At 53.6% G+C, this 24,911-nt stretch overlaps 1 protein-coding gene across 1 annotated transcript; it reads right to left on the minus strand.

Moving 5' to 3' along the window:
- Positions 1-277: 277 nt before the first annotated feature.
- ITPRIP (inositol 1,4,5-trisphosphate receptor interacting protein) lies at positions 278-24,509 on the minus strand. Its single transcript, XM_081105285.1, has 2 exons — positions 24,295-24,509; positions 278-4,300 (listed from the first exon to the last, which is right to left on the minus strand). The coding sequence occupies exon 2, from the start codon at positions 4,285-4,287 to the stop codon at positions 2,629-2,631; it is 1,659 nt and encodes a 552-aa protein (XP_080961411.1). The 5' UTR covers positions 4,288-4,300; positions 24,295-24,509; the 3' UTR covers positions 278-2,628.
- Between the last annotated feature and the right edge of the window lie 402 nt (positions 24,510-24,911).

Below are 24,911 nucleotides of genomic sequence, written 5' to 3' on the forward strand. Positions count from 1 at the left end.
CCTCGGCAAAAGAGAGCGGAGCTGTCCTCAGTGGGAAGGCCTAGGTATCCTAAAGGCTCAAACTCGTCCATCTAAGACAATCTGTCCTTGAAAACCAAAAGCTTCCCGTTCCCACATTTTTCTGTACACGTCAAACTTTGTCAAATAAGGTCTTGGGCGACACTCCGCCCTGCAGCCGGCTTCCAAGCCTCTTTCTGCAACTCTGCAGGCTGCCTCAAAGATGGGCTACACATGTTCTACTCTGCTATTTTGTTCTTTATATATTTTTATTGATTTCAGAAAGGAAGGGAGAGGGATAGAGAGATAGAAACATCCATGATAAGAATCATTAATCAGCTGCCTCCTGTACTCCTGGGGATTGAGCTTGCAACAGGGCCCTGACCAGGAATCAAACTGTGACCTTCTGGTTCATAGGTGGATGCTGGTCTACTTGCTATTTTTTAAAAGTTTCCTGAAAGCATAAGAATTAAAAAAAGAGTGAAAACTTCTGTCCGTCAATAGGAAACCCACCAAATTCACCCCCTTTTCCAACTCTGCCCTGGGAACCTCACAGATTTCCAGAAGAAGTAAAAAACAAACACTGTGACCAGTTTCTACTCCTTGCAAGAATTTAATTCTTCCATTAATATAAATAAGGCAGCAAGAAACACCAAGAGCTTTGCTGCTTTCTGCTTCAGAAGCTGCTTTGGTGGATAAAAGAGCCCCATTTCCCCGCTGAGTTCTGTCTTCTTTGTATAAACAAGGTATTTTTTTTTTTTTCAGTGAATTTTCTCTTGGAAGCAAAGGGGAAGCCGAGGGAGTATCTGGCTTGGTCTTGGCCTCTGGTTCTTGGTTGGTGGGGTCTCTTCCAAGCACAACAAGATAAAGATGAAGGGGGCGGGGGGAGGCACAGGGTATAATAAATAAGGAAATTCACCCTGATTCTGGAAATGAATCCCAGGAGAATGAGGGGTGTGGGCTATTGTTGGAGACCACGTGGGTAGGTTTGGTCCCAGCCATGGTGGGCCTGGGGAGGGCAGACGCAAGCACTGCTCTGTCTAACTCCAGCTCACATGGAAGGCTTCCCACAGACTTCAATGCTCCACTGTGGCTGAGCCTCCCCCGCCTCACTTAACCCTGTCAAGGAAACTGTCCATCATGAGCACTCTGAGGCCAGGTGAGCGCTCCTGGGGTAGGGACAATATCCTTTCTTCAGCTCGTGGTGAGCCTGACACCCTGTGGGACTGGGTATGCTGTCTGGGAGGCATAGCCAGCTTTCACCCTGGAGGGAGAACCAGGTGCTGGTGAAGGCACACACATTCTTGCCTCCTCCTTGGCTCCCTGCAAGGGTTAATGAGGCTATGCCAAGAGAGGAAATCCCAAAGGACCAGTGAAGCCACAAGCGGAGGAGGAACGGCTTCCCAACCCTCCTGAACCAGGCCTGCAGACAGAGGCCAGCTCCAACCGCAGGCTCTGGGGCCCGCCAATGACCGCAGCCCCCAGCAGTGCTGAGGTGGCCTCTCTGAGGACTGGGGCTGTGCCCGCAATGCTGTCTGTGTGTTTCCAGTCAGCCGAGCCCCTGTTGGATTCTTAGGGTGTCAGTCATCTGTGCAGCCAGCGAGGGCCACCCAGAAAGGATATTGAGGGGGGTCTTGGGCCTGGGAGCTGGGTTTCCACAGTAGCTCCTGCCCCCAGAAGGACTCAGGGCTACGGCATCCTCACCTCTCAGCTCTGCAATTTCCCCTGGACTGGGCATCAGAGGTCAGACTGCAAGCCAGATCCCAGCACCCCAGGTGCCAGGCTGGCCTTCACCCGTCATCCTGTGCCCCTCTTTCTCTATCACCTCTACCGTTAGCGCCTGCCCTCTTCCACCAGCTGTGGGGAGATTAAAGAGGGGCGAGGGATCATTGAACTGGTACCTAGCATGGTATGCAGTGCCCATGGTGCTTGGGGCACAGCATGCTGGGGAAAGGGGCAGGGAGAATGGTGTGTACCCTGGGTAAGACATTTGAAAAGCTGAAAAGTAGCAAACTGAACTTCTTTCTGCCCCCAAGTACCCACTTATGTGCAACAGAGACATTAGCCACTCAGGGCCTTGAATCTCTACTTGGTCTTTTCACCAAATAATATAAAGAATGGCAGCCACAGGCCATGCAGGCCGTGGATGGAAGGTGGTGAATTCCCATAGCTGTCCCTACTAGATGCCTGGGGCCAAGGGTTCCTGGAAATAGGGGTGCACGGTCTTAACACAAACCCCGTCAGCATTCCTTCCATCCTCTGTTGATACTTAAGTAAAGGCTGGACCTGGGATGTAAAAAGAATTACACCCGAAGTGATGCTGCATTATCTCTAACTCCATGTCCACAGAGTGTTCCGTCAACATCTTGGCCATTCTCGATGACCCAAAAGTAAGCTGCAAAGGCTCAGTCCCCAAACCCAGACACCAGCTTCACCAGCAGCCCCGGTGGCATGAAAGCAAACTGGCTTCCAGCTTGGAATTCTATTTCTTCCGCAGCACAGGGCCTCTGTCAGGCTGAGCCACGGCTCCCAATGAAGCCCGCCGTTTCCCCAGGACGGGGCCTGCAGGTGCCCCTGGGAGTGTGGACAAGTGGGATGCCCTGCATCTTGGTCCTCGAGGTTCCGGCTGCTCTACAAGACGACAGCTTTTGGGGGCAGGTTAGCGTGGTCTGAGGGGATGTGTAGGGAGTACTCGCTAATGAGCGCCGGGGCGTTCTTGAGCATCTCATAGAAGGAGTCCACTGTCTCCCGGTAGAGGCTACGCTGCAGGACGAAGGGCCGGAAGAGGTTGAGGGGGTCGGCCTTGCGCACGGCCTCAGGGAGTCCCAGGGTCTCAGGCACCTTGCGGTTGCCGATGAAGAAATGATGGAGCTTCTTCTCGAGCAGGCTCTTCTCCAGGAAGCAGAGCAGCTCGCGTAGACGAGCGTCGAGCTGCCCGGCCTTCCAGTCGGTGGACCGCCGGGACAGCAGGAGGTGCAGCAGGGCCGTCTTCAGGTGGTAGTTGCCCAGCCCGCTGGGGCCGGTCAGGCGGCGCTGCTTGGAGAGCAGGAAGGAGGCGATCTGCAAGCAGGTGAGGTGGCAGGCACCCTCGGGCAGTGCCTTCGATGTCATCCGGAGGAAGTGCCGCTCATAGACAGCAAAGGACAGGAGCCAGTCAGTGCTGGATGCCGGGGTCTCCCCAGAGGGCTCCCTGGGAAGGTGGGAGACAAAGTACAGGTCCGAGTCATCACACTGGATCACAGGAATCAGGTTGAAGGGCATGAACTTCCCTGAGCGGAACCTGATCTTGAGGGACCCCGGGGTGTCCAGCTGGCCAAAGGCCAGGTCGAACTCATACTTGTGGGCGATGCGGTGCCAGGCTTTGGTGAGGGCCACCTGGAACCACCTCATGACCTGCATTGTGTCCAGGTATGGGGAACCTCTGGCACACAGTGGGTCTTCCACCTCGCTGACGGGCTGCGCCAAGTTGTTCTTGCCATGGAGGAGACACAGCAGGTCTTCCCCAAGCTTCGTCTTGCCACAGATACAGCCCAACGTATCCTCGTCAGCCCGGACCACCTTGATCTGGCCGTAGCCCTGGCGATTTAAGGGCACCGAGCGGCTGGAGCACCAGAGCTCTGGGCGGAAGTGGTAGGGCTCAGGGGGTATGAAGGGCACAAAGAGGTGGCACAGCAGCGGCTTGTCCACCTGCCAGTTCTCGTACATGCTGTCCACGCCAATGAAGTCCTCCACCTCCATGTCCCTGTCCCGGTTGCATAGGCTCCTCAGGGCTTCCAGCAAGTCATCCACAAAGCCTTCCACAAACTCCCGGGTGCGGGCTGCGTCCGCCGTGGCCCCCTGGATGCAGCGTTCATGAAAGTGGTCCAGTGTGGCCTTGTTGGGCAGGGTGATGCCTCGGAGGGGGGCGCCATCCTGGCCGGGCAGCTCGTCCTCGTCCCCGCCCAGGCACTCGGGCGAGGGCCCATCCTGGTGGTCCTGCCGCCACACCTCGATCACTAGGAAGAGGATCATGCAGAGGGTGCTCCACAGGTCCCAGGCCGTGCGGCTCTCATTCTGCTGCTGGGCCTCCTCGGCCACCCGCTCCAGGGCCTCCTTCTCGGCTGCCAGCTGCGCCACCTCCTCCTCCAGGCGCAGCTGCTCTAGATGTAGCTTCTCCTCAAGCACCTGCATCTTGCGGATGATCTCCTCCTCGTTCTCGGGGACCGTGGCGTTCTCCCGCGGGAACAGCAGTGGGTGGTTGATGATGGCGGTGACCACCACTAGACACACCCGGAAGAGCCCCAGCGCCATGGTTGTAGCTTTCCTGGGAACAGAAAGAGACCGACAATCACACCGAGCTTCCCTCCACACTTCTTCTTCCCTGGACCCTCCCACCAACTCCTGCCCTGATGATCTGGGAATGTCCTACAGTTCTCCCCGCACCCCATCCACCATCTTCTCCTCACTGGTTCAGTACAACCTGGAGAACAACAACCCCACAGTCCCACACCAGCAATCCTGACTGAATAACCCACTGTGATGGACCTCTGCTGTTTTCCCAGACATTCCTCTTTCTGGTAGCAGCACCCCACTTTCCCTGGGAACCAATTCTTTACAACTCAGTCCTTATGACTTGGGTGGGGATAAACACCCCCAGCTCCAGGGCAGCATATAATCCAGGCCCAAGACTAGTCCCCACCACCACCACGTGATTAGTTCAGGACTGATCATGACTCCATCCGGGTCAATGGGAGACGGAGGTAGGGGAACAGGATCATGCATGCTGTTGGCTCCTAGCTACCTCAAAGCAGGGTCTGCCTAAGATGCCAACACAGAGGAAAGTGGGCCCCTGGATCCAGCTATGCCTGAAGCCATTGCCTCTGGCTTATAAATCATATAAATCCATAAACTCCCCTTTATGATGAAGTTGGTTTGAGTTGTTTTCCTATCACTTGAAACCCAGATAGTCTTGAATAAGATATCCCCGTCTTCCCCAAATGAATGCTGTGTGGCAATGCATCTTTCCTCAGTGCAGTAAAGCCCAATGGACAAGAGGGCTGGGTTCCAAAGCCTTCCCTGTCATTGATTAGCTGTGTGGTGTTGGGCATGTTAAGCCACATCTCTGAGCCCGTTTCCTTATTATACACCAGGGAAGCATAGCACCCAGAGTCGTTGCATTGATGGATGTGGTGATCCGTGCAAATGGCACACACAGCACAGTGAATGGTGCACACCATGTTTTCATTGAACAGCTATGCTTCTGAAGCAGTTTTGAGCCCTTATCTTTCCCTACTGCAAACCCCTCTGATCTGGAAGACCCCACCCCAAATTCGGGTCTTTCCCAGGACAATCTTGGAGACACACCAGTCATTGGTTTTCCTACCATAAGTCATCTGAACATGAAATGGGACGTCTTACTTGAGAAATGGGATACTCCGTTCCTCCAGGATAAATGAATATTTAGGTCTCAAGGGACTTTTGGGGAAGGGCTAACCCTTTACCATCATTGCCATTCACACTCTGCAGCTGCAATATCTCCTGGGAGTTGGTGACAAGTGCAGAATCTCAGCCACACCCCAGACCTATTGAACCACAATCTGCATTTTAATCCCCATCCACATTAACGTCGGAGAAGCATTGTCTTACAGTGTAGGCCGTACATAAGGCCTTCTTTTATCTCAGCAGAAACCTTGGGAAATGACAATGGGCCTTTTCCACACTTGCCCTGCCTCTTTCCTGCCTGAGACCTCAGCTAGGAGAGCAAATGGCCAAATGAGATCCTTGTTGAACAACAAAGAGCATGCAGAGAGCTCCTCCCACCACACCCCTGGTGCATGCCAACACATGCTGATAGAAGCTCCTTCGCGTTGCCTGAGTCCATTCTCTGATCTTGAATTTGCACCCTGAAAACCACCTGTTTTAGTTCTTACCCTAATGGTGCCAAGCAGCAGGTATCTGTCACCAAGTTAAGATCCCTCTGCAATTTCTACTGGCAGCGCCAGGATGTAAATGACCTGAGTTGCTGCCCAGATGTGACTCCACGCTGTACACAGCTGGATGTGTCAGCAGGAAGCAAACGGGTTGTTTCCACTTGAGGAGGAAGTAGAGGACCGGAGAAAGTGGAGGAAGTCACACTGGAAAGGGATAAGGTGACAAAAAAGTAGGGGGGCAGATAGCCAGCTTTTCTTAACCCAGACAAGGAGCAGCTTGTTAGGTAATTGAGATCAGCCCTGGTTTCTACATTAGAGAAACATCAATGGAAAGTTTTGCCAGGTGGCCCAAGGCAAAGCCATGAGACTGTCGGATGAATATGAATCGAGTTTTAAGATAAAGGAGTATTAATACTAGAATACCAGGCAGCAGCCAGTTAGGAGATAATTTGAATTCCCCTTTAGTCATACACCTCTGGGCTCAGCAGGTCCTGACAAGTCATAGTAATAGCCCTTGGCAACTCCCAACCCAGGAGGCTGGTTTCCGTGTCAACTCAGGGTAGGATGCCACAACTGGGGAGTGGTGCCATGGCCAAGCCCTGACTAGGAAGTCCTCTCTGCCTGAAGCTTCCACAGGGCTCCCTGTGTCGGTGTCTGCAGGAGGATAAACGGCCATAAGGGTCACCTTGTCCTGGGGCAGCATGATTCAAAACTCCAAACCCACTGGAGCAACTGACTCCGCGAATGAGGGGGGAACAGGAAGGACTCCGGAGGAGACAGACTAGGTTAGCACCCAGCACGTGCACCTACTACGTATGTGACCTGGACAAATCATTCAACTTCCCAGAAACTCAGTCTCTTCATCTATAAAATGGGGTATTACCTCTATGGTAAAGCCTGATTGAGAGAGTTCAAATAAAGCACTTAGCAAAATGCTTGCCCCTGAGCAAGTTTTCCTGTAAAGGGGAGTTGCGATGGGATGGGAAGAGTAGATGAACCTTCCTGCGGGGGCTCACGATGGAATGGGCCATACAGATGCCCCTCCAAGGAGCTCTGGCAGGATGCAGGCAGCCCACAATAACACTGGTAAGAGTAGGGTTACAAACAAGACCTGGACAGGAGCCTGAGGGAAACAGTGGAAGGAGCCTGGGCGGTAGAAGCAGACAGGCCTGGGCTTGAACCTTGACTCTGCTCCTTGCTGAGTGGTCTTGGGCAGTCACTTGGCTTCTCTGGAGCTCCACTGCAGCAGTCCCTCCTTCATAGGAAGATTGAGTTAATAAGAGAGATAATGCATCTCAAGGGCTTGCAGATGCCTGGCCAAGGGAGGCACCTGGCAGCATGGGCTCCTCCCCATCTCGGCCTCCATAGGCCCATTTTCTCACTTGTTAAGCACACCAGCCCTACCTGAGCCCCAGGGCGTGGAGGAACACACGCTCAAAAGTGCTCTGAAAGCACAAACATTGCCTGGGGGTTGCTGTCCCTTGGCACACCCGTTCAGTCCACCCTGCCCCCCAGCAAAGGGGAGAAGCCTTTTGAGCCCTGGATCCTCCTGGAGGTAGAGTTCCCGCTGACTCAGTCCTTACTTAAAACATCAACGCCCTCCCAGGGATCAGAGGGGATCCCAGCAGTCATTCTGTTCCTAGTTAACCTCTGCACAGGCTGGCTCTGCCTGCTCAGTGCCTACTAGATGGGGCTGAGTTTAAAGCCTCCGCTACTTCCCCTCCCCAAACCAAGTCACAGGGAACACTGCCTGGAGGCCACAGGGACAAAAATATGAGCGGAGGGAATCTAGGCAGTTAGAATTTTGGAGACTATGGGGACAGGACAAGTAGCTCAGAGCCTCTCACAAAACCACACACACACACTCTCTCTCTTTCTTCTTCCCAAAGGACACCTTTCCTCCAATTCAAGGATGTCCACCTTGGCCCAAAGCTCTAACCTCTATGAGGCTGCCCCACACATGTGATCTGAGATATCCACTTGGTGGGCTTGGCTTTGAAAATAAACCTGGGTCACTCAGAGGGCTGGGCCTATCTGCTTGCCAGGAAGCCGGCAGGAAGCCTGCTGAGTTCCTCTCCACCCCGGCCCCTGCCCACAGAGCGTGGTAGCCCATGCAGGTCACAGCTAAACTTAGCTTGGCAAAGGGCCAGGGGCACGGGGCAGCAGGGACTGGGGCAGAGGTTTGCAGGTGGTTGGCCAGAACCAGTGATTTACTCTGACTGTTACTCTGAGCCTGGCCAGACCCTAGGGGAGAAATCCAAGGTGGCCTCTCCCTTCCCTGGGGTCCCTCACTCTTGTGTCCCCCCCAGACCCCTACAGCCCCTCCACCATAGTTTAATCCAGTGGATGCCACTAAGAGTTGTCATGCTTCCATTCATCAAGCCCTTGCTAGGATATGCTGGGCACTGTACACAGTGGCCCCCGTAGCTTTCTAAGCAGTGGGTTACCCCTATTCACAGATGAGTTAACCAAAGCCTGAGACGAGGTGCTTTTCCAGCTAGAAAAGGCACAGCTGGCCGAGATCCAGCTGTTCTGTCTGCCTCTACCTGCACAGCCCAAGCTCTTTCCATGGTGCTAGGTTTACAGAGCACCTACTGTGAGCAAGGAACACACTGTGTGCTGAGGCTGCAGCATGATCCTCGCCAGTAAAAACACCACAGCCCACATGGGGAAGCAGCCAGCCACCAAATGAGTCACAAGACAGAATGAGCTGTGGGGCATCAGTGGTGTGTGAGCAACAGGCTACGAAAAGGCAGAAGGAGAGAGTTTTATTCCTGTTCATCCGGGACCCTTCCTGGTCTGTAGATCTTCCCTGTGCCCACCTCCTGGGGAGATGTGGGTGTGAAACCCCTCAGCTCCACATCCACTTCCCTGCCTTCTTCCAGACACAATTCCTACGACAAACCCGGAACAGTGGGAGCCTGTGTCCAACCCCACCATGTGTTCAATATGCCTTCTACCCCAAAATGCACACCTACCCCGACCCAGGGCTGACTGACTCCAGCTTCAACAGTAGTGGTGCCCAGGACCCCTTTCTCAGCTTCCCAGCAGTCCCGCTGGACCAGTAGCTTTCAAAATGTGGTTCCCAGCATCACCTGGTGCTTGTTAGAAATGCAAATTGTCCCTGCTGATCAGAAATGACGGGGCTGGGCCCAGCACCTGTGTTTGCAAGCCCTTCACGTGGTTTTAATGCCCTCACAGGTCTGAGTTCACCCCTGCCCAAGCAGGAAAGGCCGGGGGGGGGGGGGGGGGCGTGGGGGGCGGGGAGCTGGGCGGGGCTCCGGAGTGTCACTGAAGCCCAGGTTTTGGAGCTCTCTGAGGCTCTGCCCCAGGCCCAGCCTGTCAGATGCAATTAGCTCTGCTAATTACAACAGCAAAGGCAGCCCTGGCCCTGGCCTCATCCTCTGAGCCCAGAGGAGCAGCTGATGTGCTCTCTTACAAAATGGAAAAAGGAGGTGGGTTGAGGGCAGGAGACAGCACTTTTCACCCCAGGGGGTGACGTGGATCTCTTTCTCACTGCTTAGGTTCTGGGCCCTCAGAGAAAGAAGGGGCCAAGGACAACCCAAACTTGATAAGTTTGGGCTGAAGCCCTACTGTGCACCTGGCCTTGTGCTGGAGTTTTGCAGTTTGGGGGTAATAAAGCCACAAATTCAAGTGTCAGAATGTAGTTATACTAACCTAAGCCCTATTTCACAAACCAGAAAGCCGAGGCCTAAAGAGGAGATGCATTTGACTCTGAGGACAGGTGGGTGGAGGGAGAGGTGGTCCAGGCAGGCTGCATATCCTATCTGTCAACCTCACAGGGATTCCCACAGACAGAAGTTGTGAAAGTGATGATGTTTTTCGTTAACAGCCCACATTTAGGAAGCTAAGTACTTTGCATGTTTTGTCATTCAATTTTCAGAATATCAGATAGTTGCAACATCCTTATCTCATGAAGAGACTGATGGTCAGGGAGGTCCACTGGGTGGCTTCTAAGATTCCCTGTCTGTAGTTTGTCCCCCATCTCTCTTTTCCCCAAGGGCATGAGTGAGCCCTACCACCCCTACCCCTCTGCCCGATGGCACTGCCCAGTGGCAACCACACAGATCACCCAAGCCAGCTGTCCTCCAAACTCCCCAGGACTTGGAGACATTGGACTGTGAGAAAGGACAGGTTGAATGCACAGCCCCAGTTTGACCCTGAGTCCGGGTTTGGAGTTTGGGTCCTAGCAGCAGTCCATCTGAAGCCCTGGTGAGGCTCTCCTGTGGTCTGGCCTATCGGCTTCATCCTCATTCTAAGCTTCTCTCTAACAGAGCCCAGGCCCCATGCTGGGGTAAGGCCAACTTCCCCGCTGAGTCCAAGGGCACCATCGTTTGTCACCTTCCTGCTCTTTCCTTGTGTCAGTTCACCCACCAGTGGGTCTCTGCCTTCCCACGTACAGCTCTAGGAGGCCCAGAAGCTGCTGTGCCCCTGTCTCCCCCAGGGCAGCAGGCTCAGGGCTGGGCACAATGCAGGTGCCCAATAAATATGTCAGTGGGAGTTGACTTATCACGAATTTGGGAAGAGACGGTCGGATGTAGGAGTGAGATGTCTCCACAAACTCCTTTCTCTTCTCCTAACTCAGGGCCAGTGGACAGATACTCTGCACAGACGATTTGACAAGAGTAGCTCTGCATACACTGCTGCTCACCATGACTGGCTCCCACCCCTCTAGAGCGGGGGTCCCTGTGTGAGGAGAAAGGCCTCGCAGACTGGCCCACGCCCCAGCAAGGACAAGGCCATAGAGCCACCATCGGGGCATCTCTGGCTGAGGTCTCTTTTCACCTGCACCCCAAATAGGAATGGAGGAGGGAGTTTGGGGCGGCAGAGAGGGGCTGAGCAGCATTGGGAGTGGGGGTGGGATCCTGGCAGACCGTAGGCCCTGGTAGGAGAGGGAGGGGCAGGCAAAAAAAGGAAGTGGGGAAATAGGAAGGAAGAGGCCCAGCACAAAATAATTGAGAAAGTGGGTAGAAAGGGTGCAGTCCTGGGCCCCTAGCACCTCCCCTTCTCAGCATCTTTGCAACCCTCCCTGCATCCCTGCAGTCACCTTCCACCTCTCCCATGAGGCAGGACCTTAGGCTTGGCCTCCAGCCAGGTTCAACTTCCTCTGACCCACCATCCTCCTGGCCAGTGCCTCCCAGCTGACCCCAGTAGCCACCCTCAGAATAATCATAACTAGCATTTATGAGAGCTGACTATGTGCCAAGCCTGTGCACGGGGCTTACAGAACTGTCTTCCCCATGGTCTTCCCAGGGACTAGAAACAAAGAGAAAGACACCTCGCCTTAGGGAGCACTTGATATTACAGACTATGGTCAGTGGTCCCCAGGACCCGAGAACCAGAGCCCCACTGCCCCTCCCTAACCCAGGGGAGATCCCAGGCAGACTGAGCAGAAACCTGGGCTCAGGAGGCCCCAGGGGTCACGACTGGGCCTTGGTGACGGTGGGGGAAGAGAATAAGAGAGCAGAGAGGAGAGATCCCCACCCCCATGCCCAGTCGAGGTGGGCCTACTGGTGAGGCCATGGGAAGGTATACACTGTAAGGGGAGTGGCCTTCTCACTAAGGTGAGCTCTGCTGGCATGGCCGCACCTGGCCACACCGGCCAGACTCGCAGAGGGTGCCTGGTCACGCCCACCAAAGCACTGAGTTTCCTCAAGGCCCGCTCTCAGAAGAGGAAAGGGTTTCCAAAAAGTCACCAGGATGCCAATCCCATCCTCTCGACTGGGGTCAATGCAGCTGGCCAGTCCAGGCACAGGAAGGTCAGCAGCCTGGACTTCCCCGACGTGGGTGGGAGAGCCCACATCCTTCCTGTCCCAGAAGAGGTAGAAGGCAGGGAAGCCATCAATCACCCAGGAAGGACGTGGTGTCCTCCTGTGCAGCCACGCTGACTCCCCACAGACAGCAGGGGCCCTGACCCACGGGACGTCACGGAAAATCACAGCGTCTTGGAGCAGAAAGACAGACTGACTGACTAGGCTGGGCTGTGGAAGGGGAAGAGGCTAAGGGATGACAGGGAGGTCTGCAGGCCAAGAGACGAGGAAGGGGCTCCGTGGAGCCCAGGCCCACATCCCCCTTTCTCCTTATCCAGCAGTCACTGCAGTAGGTGGCATGGTGGGCCTCAAAAAGATAAATCTAAATGCTGATACCCAGGCCCTGTGAATTCGACTTTACTTGGAGGAAGGGTCTTTACAGATGCAATTAAATTGAGGATCTTGAGCTGAACTCAGCCTGGATGACCCGGGTAGACCCTAAATCCAATGACAAGTGTCCTTATAAAGAGACTGAGGAAAAAGACAGGGAGGAAAAGGCAATGGAAGACGGAGGCAGAGGCTGGGCGAGGCAAGGAAGGCTTCTTCCTTGGAGCATTTGCAAGGAGTGTGGCGTAGCAGGTGGCTTGACCTCAGACATCTGGCCTCCAGAACTGTGAGAGGACACATTTCCGTTGTTTAAAGCCACCCAGTTTGTGGTATTTTGTCACAGCAGACCCAGGAGACTAACTCGGTTTCAGAGCTCCATGCACCCCGCTCTCCCCACCTCCAGTATCCACCCTGGGGATGTCACACGAACGGGGCTCCCGGGCCTGAGTAGCATGGACCTGTGGAACCAGCTTCTCTGAGCTGCCCCTTATCCCAGTCACCACAGGCAGACTCCCCAGCTCTGGGGGGCTTCCTTCCCCACTTCAGAGGGTCCCTATTTCATCCCAACAGGACTGAGCTTTGAGCCTGATGTTCATGGCCTGGCTCCAACCAGCTTCAGGGGACCCCTTGGCTCCTTTCAGTCTGCTTCGGCCACTTCAGATTATCAACTGTCCCCAGACACCTCCTATACTTCCCCACCATTCCCTGCACCACGTCCACACCTCACATCTCTGCGCTCAAAACCCTACCCAACGTCCTCACAGCAGCCTATCTCAGAAACCGTTTCCAGGAGCCTTCTCCCCTCCCCCAACCCCCACTCCCCCACCCACACACTCTCCTGAGACAAATCCTTTCTTGAAAGGGACGGAAGTGGTGGAGGGAGAGGAAGTATTTGTGAAGCCCCTCGGAGTGCAGGGCCATTTGTGTAGGTGGATCTCATCCTTAGCAGCTCTCTCACCTGAGCTGCGTGTCTCAGGCAGGAGCCCAAGGCACTGAGAGGCTGAGCAACGCCTCAAGGCCACACAAGCAGGCACAGTGCAGAGGAGCTGGAGGCCAGGCCAGGCCTGAGGCTCCAGACGCAGGCAGGGCAGTCTCCTCTTCCGTGACCCCGACCTGCCCTTTCATCAGATGAGCTCCTGAGTTCTGGTCTCCTACCACTGCTGCCTTCCCCGGGCAGGGCCAGGCAGGGCTTGTTCGTCTTGCCATTCCCCAGAGTGCCTGGCAGAGACCAAATGCAGGGCTGCCTGCTCACAGCACGCGGGGCACTTGCAATCCTGGGGCCCACCAGATGCTGGGAACGCACCGGTATGCTCACACCCTGCATGCTGGACACACTCACTTTCGAAAGAAATCTTCAAGGCTCCGTTCTCAGAAGAAGGGTTTCCTACAGCAAGTGTGCACCGAAGGGCCTCCCTGGCCCCCCAATTCCCATCTGAGACTTTTAGACGTGAAATCATAGGGGCGTGCTAACAACTCAACACGGTGCTACGTGGTGAAGCAGCCCTCAGATGGGTCTGGCTTCAGCTTGCATTTCTCAGTTTCCCTGCCTGTGGGCCCCATCTCACCCACAAGAGCACCTGCACATTGGAGGAGGGAACATTAACACCCACCTCAGGGCAGGCATGCCAAGGCACCCCAAACTTGCCCTCTTTCTCCACCCCCACCCACGCCCCCAAGCAGAGCAGCGAATGCTCAGGACCAGCCACACTTTGGCTGCTGGGCAGGGAGATCGGGGACAGAAACAGGTTCCAGACAACAGCAAACACACTGGCTTGATGGGGAGGAGACCTGAGGGGGTGGAGCAGGAACCAGAGAGTAATACAAAGGACAACGAAGGGGACACAAAGTTCTCCCCTGCACACCCGCTGCCCGCTCTCAGGAAGGGCTGGGGTGGATGGAATTAAACAGACTGCTGGTACCCACAAGCCACCTTCCTTATTGGTGGGAACAAGGAGAGCCCAGCTCAGAAAGACAGCCTGGCCTCTCAGCATGGGGAATGGGCCCCCAGGGATTTTCCACGGCCACAGAAAACACAGTTCCCCTGCCCACCCTTTGAACCCCAACACCTCTTACTCACGTCCTGGCTTAGGGGGATTCTGGCCCCCACATGGAGAAATCCTGGGCTGTTTTTCCCTGTGGCTTGGGTGGTACCTGACACAATGCCTGGGCCCCAGCTGGGCTGGAGAGAGAGGGAGATGGGTGAGGAGAAAGGGAAGTGCTGTGGGCCTCCCGTGTAGGGGCACACACATGCTTACCCACTCACACACGCATGCGCACGCACACACACACACACACACACACACACACACTCATACTCGGTGCTTGCAGAGATCTAAAACCCCTTTCATCTTAATAAAGGGAAACAGCAAGAGACAAAAGGCAAGGAGGAGGCCAAGCCCGTTGTAAAAAACTTAAGAGCTTGTGGTTGGCTTCCTGGCTTGTGTTCCCTGCTGCAGGGACCTGGGGCTGAGCAACAGGGCCAGGCATCTGCCTGCCCTCCCAAAGCAGGGCCGCACCAGTCACAGCAACCCAGTTCTTGTCCTTCAAGGAAAGCAGGGGCCTTGACCGGAAGGCCAGGTACAGGCAGCAAGACTACCCCCTGAATCATCTATGAGCACAGAGAGACACCCTCCCTGAGAATGACACAAAACAACACTGACCTACAACCACGTCGTTTTCCAGCCACAGGGATAACGTGATGGTGAATGATGCCCACGCTCTGCCCTGGCTGCTGCCGGAGGCGGCACCTGATCCATAGCAGGTGTCCTTAAACCAACGACAGGTCCACAGTGGGGTGGGCGGCGAGCAGCCACTGACACTGGCAAGTTCACCGGGACATACTCCTGCCCCGAGGCCTCCCAGAAAGAAACAGCCCAAAGCTCTTTAGCTCAGTGGAGCTTATCAGGTTGCAGAGGCTTCCCTATGGTAGCCAAGGGGCCACCTCTGGGATCAGAAGGCCGATGTTTGAATCCCCCAATTCAAGATAGGAGAAGAGTTCCTACTGATGGCATGGAAGTCCCATGGTAGTGCCCTGGAAAGGCCATGGTGTTGCCTATGGTACTGGTGATAAGGCCAGGTCTCCTTTCTATGTGTTTGTCCTGCAGGGTGATTCTCAGGTACTCCTTTGGAAAGAGGAGGGTCACCGACATCCCTGCAGCAACTCCAGGAGCCTGGGGACATGGCTAAGATGCCTCCCCCACCTCCATGTTCTCTTTTAAAGGCCTCAGGGGCTGCCAGAGCTGGAGCAGGACGCCTGGGACCTGGGAAACTCATAGCTCCCCACTCCAGTCTGGCAGCATCCACTGAAAGTCCCTCCTCTCCCTCTGAGTCCGAGAGCAGCGGTTCTCAACCTGTGGGTCGCGACCCCTTTGGGGTCAAACGACCCTTTCACAGGGGTCGCCTAAGACCATCGGAAAACACATATATAATTACATATTGTTTTTGTGATTAATCACTACGCTTTCATTATGTTCAATTTGTAACAATGAAAATACATCCTGCATATCAGATATTTACATGACGATTCATAACAGTAGCAAAATTACAGTTATGAAGTAGCAACGAAAATAATTTTATGGTTGGGGGTCACCACGGCATGAGGAACTGTAATAAAGGGTCGCGGCATGAGGAAGGTTGAGAACCACTGTCCTAGAAGGACAAACCAGTGTTGGTGTCTGATGCCCGGCATTAAAGGTGCAGGCGCACCATGCATGCTTGCTGAATGAATGAATGAATGGAGTCAGGACTAAGAAAGAACCTTGCTGCCTTTACTCCCAGGAGTAAGAATCCGAAACAGGAGTAGAGTGGGAAGTCCTGGATGAAGTAACTTCTAATGTTTTTCTCCTGGGAGGCACCCTGTGATCAGAAAAGCAAAGTGCCAACAGCGGTAAGTGCCTTGGGAAATGTGAGCAACAACCCTTCCAGACGCAGCCCTGGAGACCGACCAGAGCCTGGCTGGCCTCCACATAACTGCAGACTGACTCACCATCACCATTTACCAAGAAAATGGCCCAGGAATGAACCCCAATGTCAGTTTATCTGACCCCCAGCCGCCTCTCTCCCTGACACCCACCTCCTTGAAATGAAAAGTGAATGGAGGATTGCAGAGTTTGATGAGATTTAGGTAAACGAAGGAGCAGAGAAGCAATCCTAGGCACAGTGATGAGCAAGTCTCCCTTCCAGAGAAAACCCACAAGCTGCAAGGCCCTATCACCCACAGGAGGGTTTAGCAGTAGCATATAGCAACCAACACACCAGATGTAAGCACTGTGCAAAATGCTTCATGTCTGTAGGAGGTATTGTCCCCATTTCACAGATAAGGAAACGAAGGCACAGAGAGGTGAGGCCACTCATTCAATATCTCAGAGCCAGAATTCGAACCCAGGACTAACTTTCTAGTCTTCAGTCTCCCCATGTTGCTGCTCAGTGACCTGGCTTGTGTGTGAAATATCAGACACGCCTACGGGCTTTCCTCCCCTGTACTGCTTAGGGAAAGGCAGGTGACAATTTAGGTGGCATTTAGGCAGGAAGCAGGGAATGAGACTTAATGAAGAGATAACGGGAGTGTGACCTGGGACATGAAATGGCTTTTCAGCCCAAAGGATGGGGAAGCCCTCTCCGCAGTGGATTAGGAAAAGGGAGTGAGGGCTCTTCGGGCACTGGGCAGTGGTTTTCGGGGTGGGCCATCAGGACAGTGGCATGGATGCCCCGGGGACATTCTGGAGCAGCACACAGGGGTGTCAGGCATCCCCTGCTCTCCGTCCACACCCTCCATCCCAGGCACACTGTGGTCCTGTCTCCTCAGCGACTCAGGAACAAAGTCTCAGCGAACAAAGGGCCCTTTCATGAACTGCAGGCGGGTCCCCTGTCTGCTACTAAGAAGGCTATTGAAACAGGCTCCCAGGAGAACAGTTTGTTATGAGCACGTGGTCTTGCACTAACACGTAGGGCCAGAATTATGGCAACGCCCTCCCTTTGGCTTGATCCAGGCTGATAGGAGACTCTCCCGCATCCACCGCAGGGAAGGCCTGGAGGGAGGAAGGAGTAACCAGGATGGCTTCAAGGTGAGCCCTCCTTCCAAGCACTGTGTTATCCACCTGGAAGTGAGTCATTTGAAAATTGTGGGCTTTGTATTTTTTCTAGGGGCTGCCATCTGAGGATCTCAAGTGCTCTGAATATTATCTGATGCTGGCTGCTACTGTCCCCATTAAACAGACGGGGAAAATGTGCTCCATCAGCGAATATCACAGAGCATGTCACAGCAAGAGGGAACCTGGAGTTGGTGATCTGCCTGTTGCCTTCTCACCTTTGACACTTAGATTTTGTGAGTTTCTGTATGCTACCTTTACAGTCACTGGGCTAGGGTGTCCAGCAGAGGCCTGAGGTGGCAGAAAGAGTCAAAGGTTATGGGAGGCACAGATCTGGGTTTGAAGCTCTGTGACTCTGGATAAGTAGCTTGGCCTCTCTGAGCCTGTGTCTTCACCTATAAAACTGGAATAAGACCTACCTCAAAGGGCTGTTGTGAGGAAGAGAAATAAATATATACGATGGGGCTTGGCTCAGACAGGGTAGGTACTTGATGCATGAAGCCCCCCCCCCCCCCCCCGTTTTTTAAAGGCTATTCTACTTTAATGAACAAAAGATCATGACAACTCATTTGAGGACCAGATTCCTAAGCATAATCTGCAAGTAATATTCTCTGCTAATGATAAACAATTTTTATTTATAACCCTGAAAAGGCTACATTCATAAAAAATTAGGATCATTTCTTTAGCCACTGATATGCCAGAAGTCAGGGAAGCTATGTTAGAACACCTGAAATTATGGGCAGTTGTGTAAAGCAAAAACTTTAATTGAATACCTTCAAGTTGAAAGACAAGGAAATTCCTGTTCTGAAACCTCTTTAGAGGGAAAACTACCACATCGTCTAGGTTTTTACCTTTCTTTAAGGCAAGGGGTTCTTCCTTTTTTGCAATTTTCATTTGTTGTGCTGGCATTTAACAGTCATTGCTTAGGAATTTTTATCTTAAGGAGAACAGGAGGCATCACCTTAAGAGGCATGGTGGAAACCACAAACCACCAAGCATCAGAATTGCCAAGTGAGTTTACTAGTACACACAACGCTGTCTGTCCCCAGGCTTTCCTTTTGGCAGGACACAGAAGACACCTATGGCCGTCCTCTTTAACAGAGGTGTATCTCAGATACCTCCGCATCCCTTCATGAACTACTGGGCAGGAAGGGATTCCAAAGGTTTAACTGAACCATCAAAGAATTCCAAGGGGCGTGCTAGAGCTGGGTAAAAGGTGATCAGTGAGACCTTGCTTCTATTTCCAACCTCTGGGGCAGTGGATTCCGGACATTCCTCCTCTCTGTGTGTATTTGATCACACAGCTACATGTGGCCACTGAATCCCTAGCATAGGGCCTTGCCTATCGTAGGTTCACAATACATACTTGCCCAATCAGTGAATGAAGGTTTTCCCTCAGTCAGGCCCCCAACCCCCCACAGTAAGGACCTAAGTATCATTGTTCTCACTTTCTTTGGGGGTGAGGGTGAAGAAGAGGGAAGCCACAGCTCTGATGTCCCCGTCCCTGTGTAGAAGGGAGGCCCAGAAGCCCCTGTATGGACTCATGCTCTTTGCTCCCTGTCACAGCTCAGAGAAGAAAGCAAGACTGCAGCTGTCAGCACTGTGCTCTATTCCCTTGGGCCAAACCCAAGGCCGGAAGACCAGCCCCCAGTTGGCTCACAGCCCAGATCTGGGACCTGCAGCCCCTCTCTCTTCTTGCCCGTCCTCTGAGAAACACACCTGTGATGTTAGGCCTTCTGTGCTCCTCAGTCTTACAATTGAGGTGGTTGTTTGTTCCTCCTGGTCTACCTTAAGGTGGAGGTGCTGTTGCCTTGGGCAACAGTGATGTCACCTGCAAAGTGCTTCCATTCTGCTGATGTCATGGGGTGGGCCAACCGATTTGAGGGGGGTTTGCTTTCTGCCAGAAAACACCACAGGTCTCAAACTGCTGAGGAGGATCCTGTAGACCTCTTGGGCACTCTCAAATGACCTTCTTTCTCTCCCAGAAACCTTTCTGACCCTTCTCTCCCATCTGGCTGCCTGTGGCAGGCCAAGCCTCAAACCTGACCTTCCCTCTCCCAGAGCTGACTGAAAGGTCAGGACAAGCAGCTTTGCCCTCAGTTCTGAACAAAGTACACACAAGGGCAGTGATGATCTCCTTCTCACCGTCTAGGACAGTCTGGGTCCCTGTGACCTTGTCCTTTGCCCAGACCTCAGAGGAGGGAGCAGTGGTACTAATGGGGAAGCTAGGGTCCCAATTTGGCAGAGAATGTAGAATCTCCATTGACCTCTACTATCTTTAAGAGCTCATATGAGCCAGAGTGTCAGTCTGTGCCAGGCACTGTGCTTAGCTCTTTCCATGCATTTTACTGATGATGAAACCAAGGCTTGGAAAAGTCAAGGCAGTTACCTCAATACAGAGAATACCCAACCACTGAGCGGTGGAGCCAGGATGCAACCCAAGTTTGCCCTCCTCCTGGGTCACACCTCCATGTCTCTGGGGCAACTGGAGATGGTAGCTTACTAAAGATGGGCCACAAGGGGGCCTGGACGGAGATAAGGGAGAGCCCTTTAAATTCAAAGAAGCCAAGCAGGATGCCCAGGTGGCTGGGGGAGCTAAAGTAATCAACTGCCTTAGGACTGCCTGACTCCATGCTGACACAGGGGCTGCAGTTTGGTGGCCAATCCTGGCCCTTCCACTTCCGCCTGCAGCAGTGCATATTAGGGACCAGGTTCCTCTTTTTGTGGTTGGCTACCTATTGACTCATCCAGGCCACCTGACTGTCCTCTTGATTTGCATATAGCATTCACCCCTGTGGCCTGAAACTCCAACCCTAAATCTGCCTAGTAGTTAAACTTATGCAAATGCAATTTGAGTGGCTGGGAGCTAAAACTTATAACGCACTAAGCAAAATAAATAAAAATTGCTAAATTACAAAAAAGAAAATGGGGAAATCCTACCAGGTAAACACTGACTTTGGGGAACTAACCAAGGAAATGCACATAGCCAGGATTCTGGAGTACTGGTCTACCTGGCAGGTATTTCTCCACTGGTGAGAGGTCTACAGAGGCAAACAAAGCCCCATGCTTTTGGACATCACTCCTCAACTCCCCTCCGCCCCCAACCTTGACTCCAGCTTTGTTAAACACAAGTTGCCTTCTAATCTTTGGTTTCCCACGTGGCTTGCCCAGGATGCAGGGAACAGATAGCTTGCCCAGGATGCAGGGAACAGATAGCATCCAGTCTGCACCACAAGGTCTCCTTGAAAATTAAAAATAAACTAGCATTCTGACTTGTATACCCACTTCTGGGAGCTTTCTCAAGGTAACTCAATAGCCAAAGTCCAAACCACTCTGGAAATTGTGGAGATAGGGTTTCTGAGTGGGCACAACTAAGAGCCAGACCCTGGGACAGGTCTCATGATCCAGGTAAACACTACCGTTATGGGAATTTGCTGGGCCAGCCCTTCCCAGGAGACATTAAGACATTGAGAGCCCGGCCTGTGTGGCTCAATGGTTGAGTGTTGAACTATGAATCAGGAGATCGCAGTTCGATTCCCAGTCAGGGCACATGCCTGAGTTGTGGGCTCGAACCCCAATGTGGGGCATGCAGGAGGCACCCAATCGATGATTCTCTCTCATCATTGATGTTTCTCTCCCCCCCCCCCCATCCCTTCCTCTCTGAAATTAATAAAAATATATTTTTTAAAAAGTCATTGAGAATTCCTTATTGGCTGAGAAGCCTGATTTGTTTAAAATGCTGTCTGTCTCTCTGTCCGTCTATATGTAGAAAAATGCGCCACTCCAGCTAATTAAGTGCTGAGATGTATAGCGTGGAAAATAAGTGATCATAAAGATGGAGCTGTGAAGTACAAGTTTTGGGAAAGGTTTCCTGAATGAGCTTGGGAAGGGTGTTTGCAGGTGAACAGGATCTGGAAGGGGATGGGGCAGGGGGAGGGGCAGATGTAGGAAGTATCAGGACAGCATGTTTAGACACTTCCCACTTTGTTCCATTCCTGGGGGAGTTCTCTGCCTAGGTGAGGGCTCCTGTGTAGCTGTGGCCTTTTCCCTCTGTGCCACACCCAAGTGGCACTTACTCATCACCCTCATGCCAGGCCTCAAACTGGATTTGCCACCTCACACCACCCAGTTATTGAGAAGTCATCTGATGCTTGGGCCAGGCCTGCCATCAGTCATCAAGGCTGGGCCTGCCTTCTTCTTTCTGTGCCTTTCTTCTGCCAGAAGAATTTCCCATCATTTCCTCTGTCTGAGCTGAGAGTGGATGTTTCTTCCCTTGATAAAGAAAGAAAAAGGCAACTGCTCTTCCCTCTTTCCCCCCATAAGAGACCTCAAGCAAACGGTTTTTAAGCTTAACCTGCTTCTTGTGCTGGGAATGCTGCTCAGTGGTTGGGACTCAGCTTCCAGGCTCCTGAACACTTTACTTTGCTGTGCCTTAGTTTCCTCATCTATAAAATGGGGATAACAATACCTAATGTCATAGGGCTACGGTGAAGTTTAAACGAGTTAATACAGGCCACGTGGGTTTTTTGGGGGGGAAAAAAGCCCAGAAAATGTTAAGTCCCTAATGACTGTTGGTTATCAAGGCTGCTGTGTGTGGCTGGAGAGGTGGAGTACTGCTCAAGGACACCCGGCGGGGTGGCGAGGACAGGTCCAACTCACGTGCCATTGCCCAGCTGAGTGCCCAGGCCGTGCCAAGATGAGACTCCTTTTTCTAAATGGCACCAGGGAAACACCTTCTTGCCTTTAGAGGGAGCACCTTTTTCTAATTCTCATAAAGGATGGAACCAGCAGCCCTGGGGGTTATTCTTACCCTCTCTCAGCATCCTCCTGGCGATGTCCTCCTCCCCAGCAAGACTGGATTAGAGGGGAGCCCGAGATGGACTGGTCTCAGCCGTACATAAGGACCTGCTCCTCAGCTCCCCAGCACACCGGGTGCACTTGCCCCCACCTAGGACACTTCTGGGTTAAAGCCTCCCCCCCAAAGCCCCACAGGCTGCCCTACTCCCTCATCCCCACGGAGGGGACTCTCAGCCCCAAACATGGAGTCACAGAGGCTTAACCTCTGAAAGGACTCTCCTCGGTCACTGTTGATGGCCATCGTCTCTGCTGAATGATGGGCAGCGCATACCTACCGAGGAGCTCGAGTTGTTGGCAGGTTCCTTCTGACTTCTCAGTAAGCTCCATTTCCCTGCTTCTCCTAACCAGCGAGTCTCTGAGGCCAGGCAGAGCAAGTCTTTCCTCAAGTGAGAATACTTGAGATTCCTAAAGGTCACAGCCCTGAGCTGCCAGGCCTCTGATCCTTAGGGGAACTATTGCCTGTTCATTCCTTTCTCCCTCACAAGCATACCTTCCAGAACCTGCACACCATTCCACCTCCCCCCACTGTGGACATGTACCCATTTGGCAGTGGTGGTATCCTTCGAAAGAAGAGACGTTAAGAAGGGAGTTTCTGTACTCCAGCGGACGAACTCTACTCTTCCTGGGCTCTGTGCCCAGGGTGCTTGTCACTGCCTCCACCAGTATGTGTACCCCCTCCATCAGACAGAACCTCCCCATACACACTTTCTTTCTCTTTATTGACCCGAGGAGTTCAAGAGGGAAAAATACAAAACTAGGTTCCTCCCAGACAGTGCCTTCTCCGATGGACAAGTTTGCCATAAGTCTCTATCCAGCAGTTCCTCCCTGAACTTGCCCTTGGATAAAAAGTCCACCCACATACCCTCCCCTTTGTTCTCCTCATGGGCACTGCAGAAGCTGAGAGCCTATTCCTGGAAAGGGATGATGGCATCCGGTTAAATTTCAGATCCTTGTCCCCTGCCGGCTCAAGCTTGAAACTGCTGCATCTTTGACAGTTCTGGAGCCGGAGGATGGCACTGGAGCAAAAGCCTTTCCATCCACCCAGGGAGCGAAAGCAGAGTCAGTATAACCACTTCACGGTTACCCACAAGTGGAAACCATAGGTTCAGAATGGCCTGGAGCAGCAGCAGCAGACGCAGGGAATTAGCAAACAATGAAAGCCACTTAGGCTGGAAGGAGGACTCAAAAGCACAGCCTATTATGTTATCAGTCAGGAGGTGAAGGGCAGCAGGTCTACAGTGAGCCGTGCCATTTACCGGTGTAACCTGGACCTGGGCCTTGCACAGGGCACCAATTAGCTTTTCCTGGCAGCCTCTCCAAGGCAGAGCTGGTTTATGAAAGGGAAGGGCCCTTGGTCAAATCCAAAAGAGGAACAAGAAAATGGAATACAACTCCGAAACTGATTGAGATCCCAAAGCCCGGGCGCCAGGCTCTGCCAAGTACCTGGTGCTCTTCTAGTTTTGAAAGGAGGCTCCTTCTCACACTAGACAGAGGGGGGAAAGCAAAGTGCTATCACTGAGAGTAAAATATTTTCCCTTCCTGGGGCAGCATTTTTTTTTTTTTTTTTTTTTTTTTTAGAGAAGGACCTTCTCCAATCGGAAGCCCTGCCCCAGAGCTTTCAGATGGCACAGAAAGGTGGAGACACTGGGAAAAAGTTGGGATGAAGTTATGGGTCAGATGGCAGAGACCTTGCAACCCCAAGAGAAAGTTCTGCGCAGCGTGGGATCTCCTTCACTAAGAGTCTCAAAGAGGAAGCGGCGGGGGCTTGGTCCGGCCCCAGCAACCTCACAGTTTCACTGCCCTAAACGGAGGAAGAATAAGCAAGCTCCACTCCTGCTCCCTCCTTCCAGGAGGGGGAAGAACGCGGGAAGAGAGCTGGCCGGTCTTTGAGCCCCGGTACTCAGCTCACACGGTGGAAAGTAACGGATCGTCGGGCAGGAGGAACAAAGACGTGGTCCCGCTTCGGGCGCCTGGAAGAGGAGCCGCCCGCCCGCGATGGGGGCTGGAGCCCAGAGCGGAACGCGGGACCCCGCGCAGCGCGAGGAGGAAACGTGAACCGCAGGGGACAATGCGCCCGGTTTGGCACCGGCGCTGCACAGGGTCTCCAGAGTCAGCCCCTGACATCGGGACCCTAGGAGACCCCCTCGTCCCGCATGCAGCCCCGGCACCCCCGCCCCAAGACGCCATCTCGGCGCAGCTCCGCCTCGGCCCCCGTGGCCATCGCCTCCTTCCACCTCCCACCCACGAGGAGGACGCAGAGCCTCGCGGCCGCCGGCAGAAACTTACCTTTAGCCTCCGTCCAGCTCGCCGTGGCGGGAGGACCGCGCGGGCCGGCTGCACTCGGGGTCCCCAGGGCCTGGGCGCCGCTGTTTGCTGCGTTTGCCGCGGAGGTCCGGGTGGGCGACTAGACGATCGGGGGCGGAGACACCCCGGCCTGCTCCCGCCTTCTGGCCTCCATCTGCCGCGCTCTAAAGGGCTTCGCAGTTACTCATTTCCTGGATGTCACAGAAACTTTTCCTCCTTATAAGAACGAAACACCCGCCTCTGCTCTCAGCCACAGCCGCTCCTTAAGGAGGAGCGCGCGAGTTAGGGACGCCGGGCCCAGGCCCGCCGCAGAGGTCTGTCCATTGACCGCCCCCCGGGAACTCCAGAGCGGGCAGCAGAACTGGAGGGTGACCAGGAGGGACGGGGTCTGGCCATCAGAGTAAACGGGGGGAGGGGACAGGGAGTCGGGGAGGACTCCCTTAAAAGTCGGTCCCAGTGGATGCTCACCTAACCGTGCGTTTTCCGCCCGCCCGCGCATTGTTTGGGAGTTGGATTCCAGGGGACACCTCTTTTGTCCTCTGGAGGGAAATATAAATACAGAAACAGTGCCGGCCCTTTTCTCCTCTTCGGCTGGAAGA

Source organism: Myotis nattereri (assembly GCF_964212035.1).
Source record: "Myotis nattereri genome assembly, chromosome: 13".
Taxonomy (NCBI): domain Eukaryota; kingdom Metazoa; phylum Chordata; class Mammalia; order Chiroptera; family Vespertilionidae; genus Myotis; species Myotis nattereri.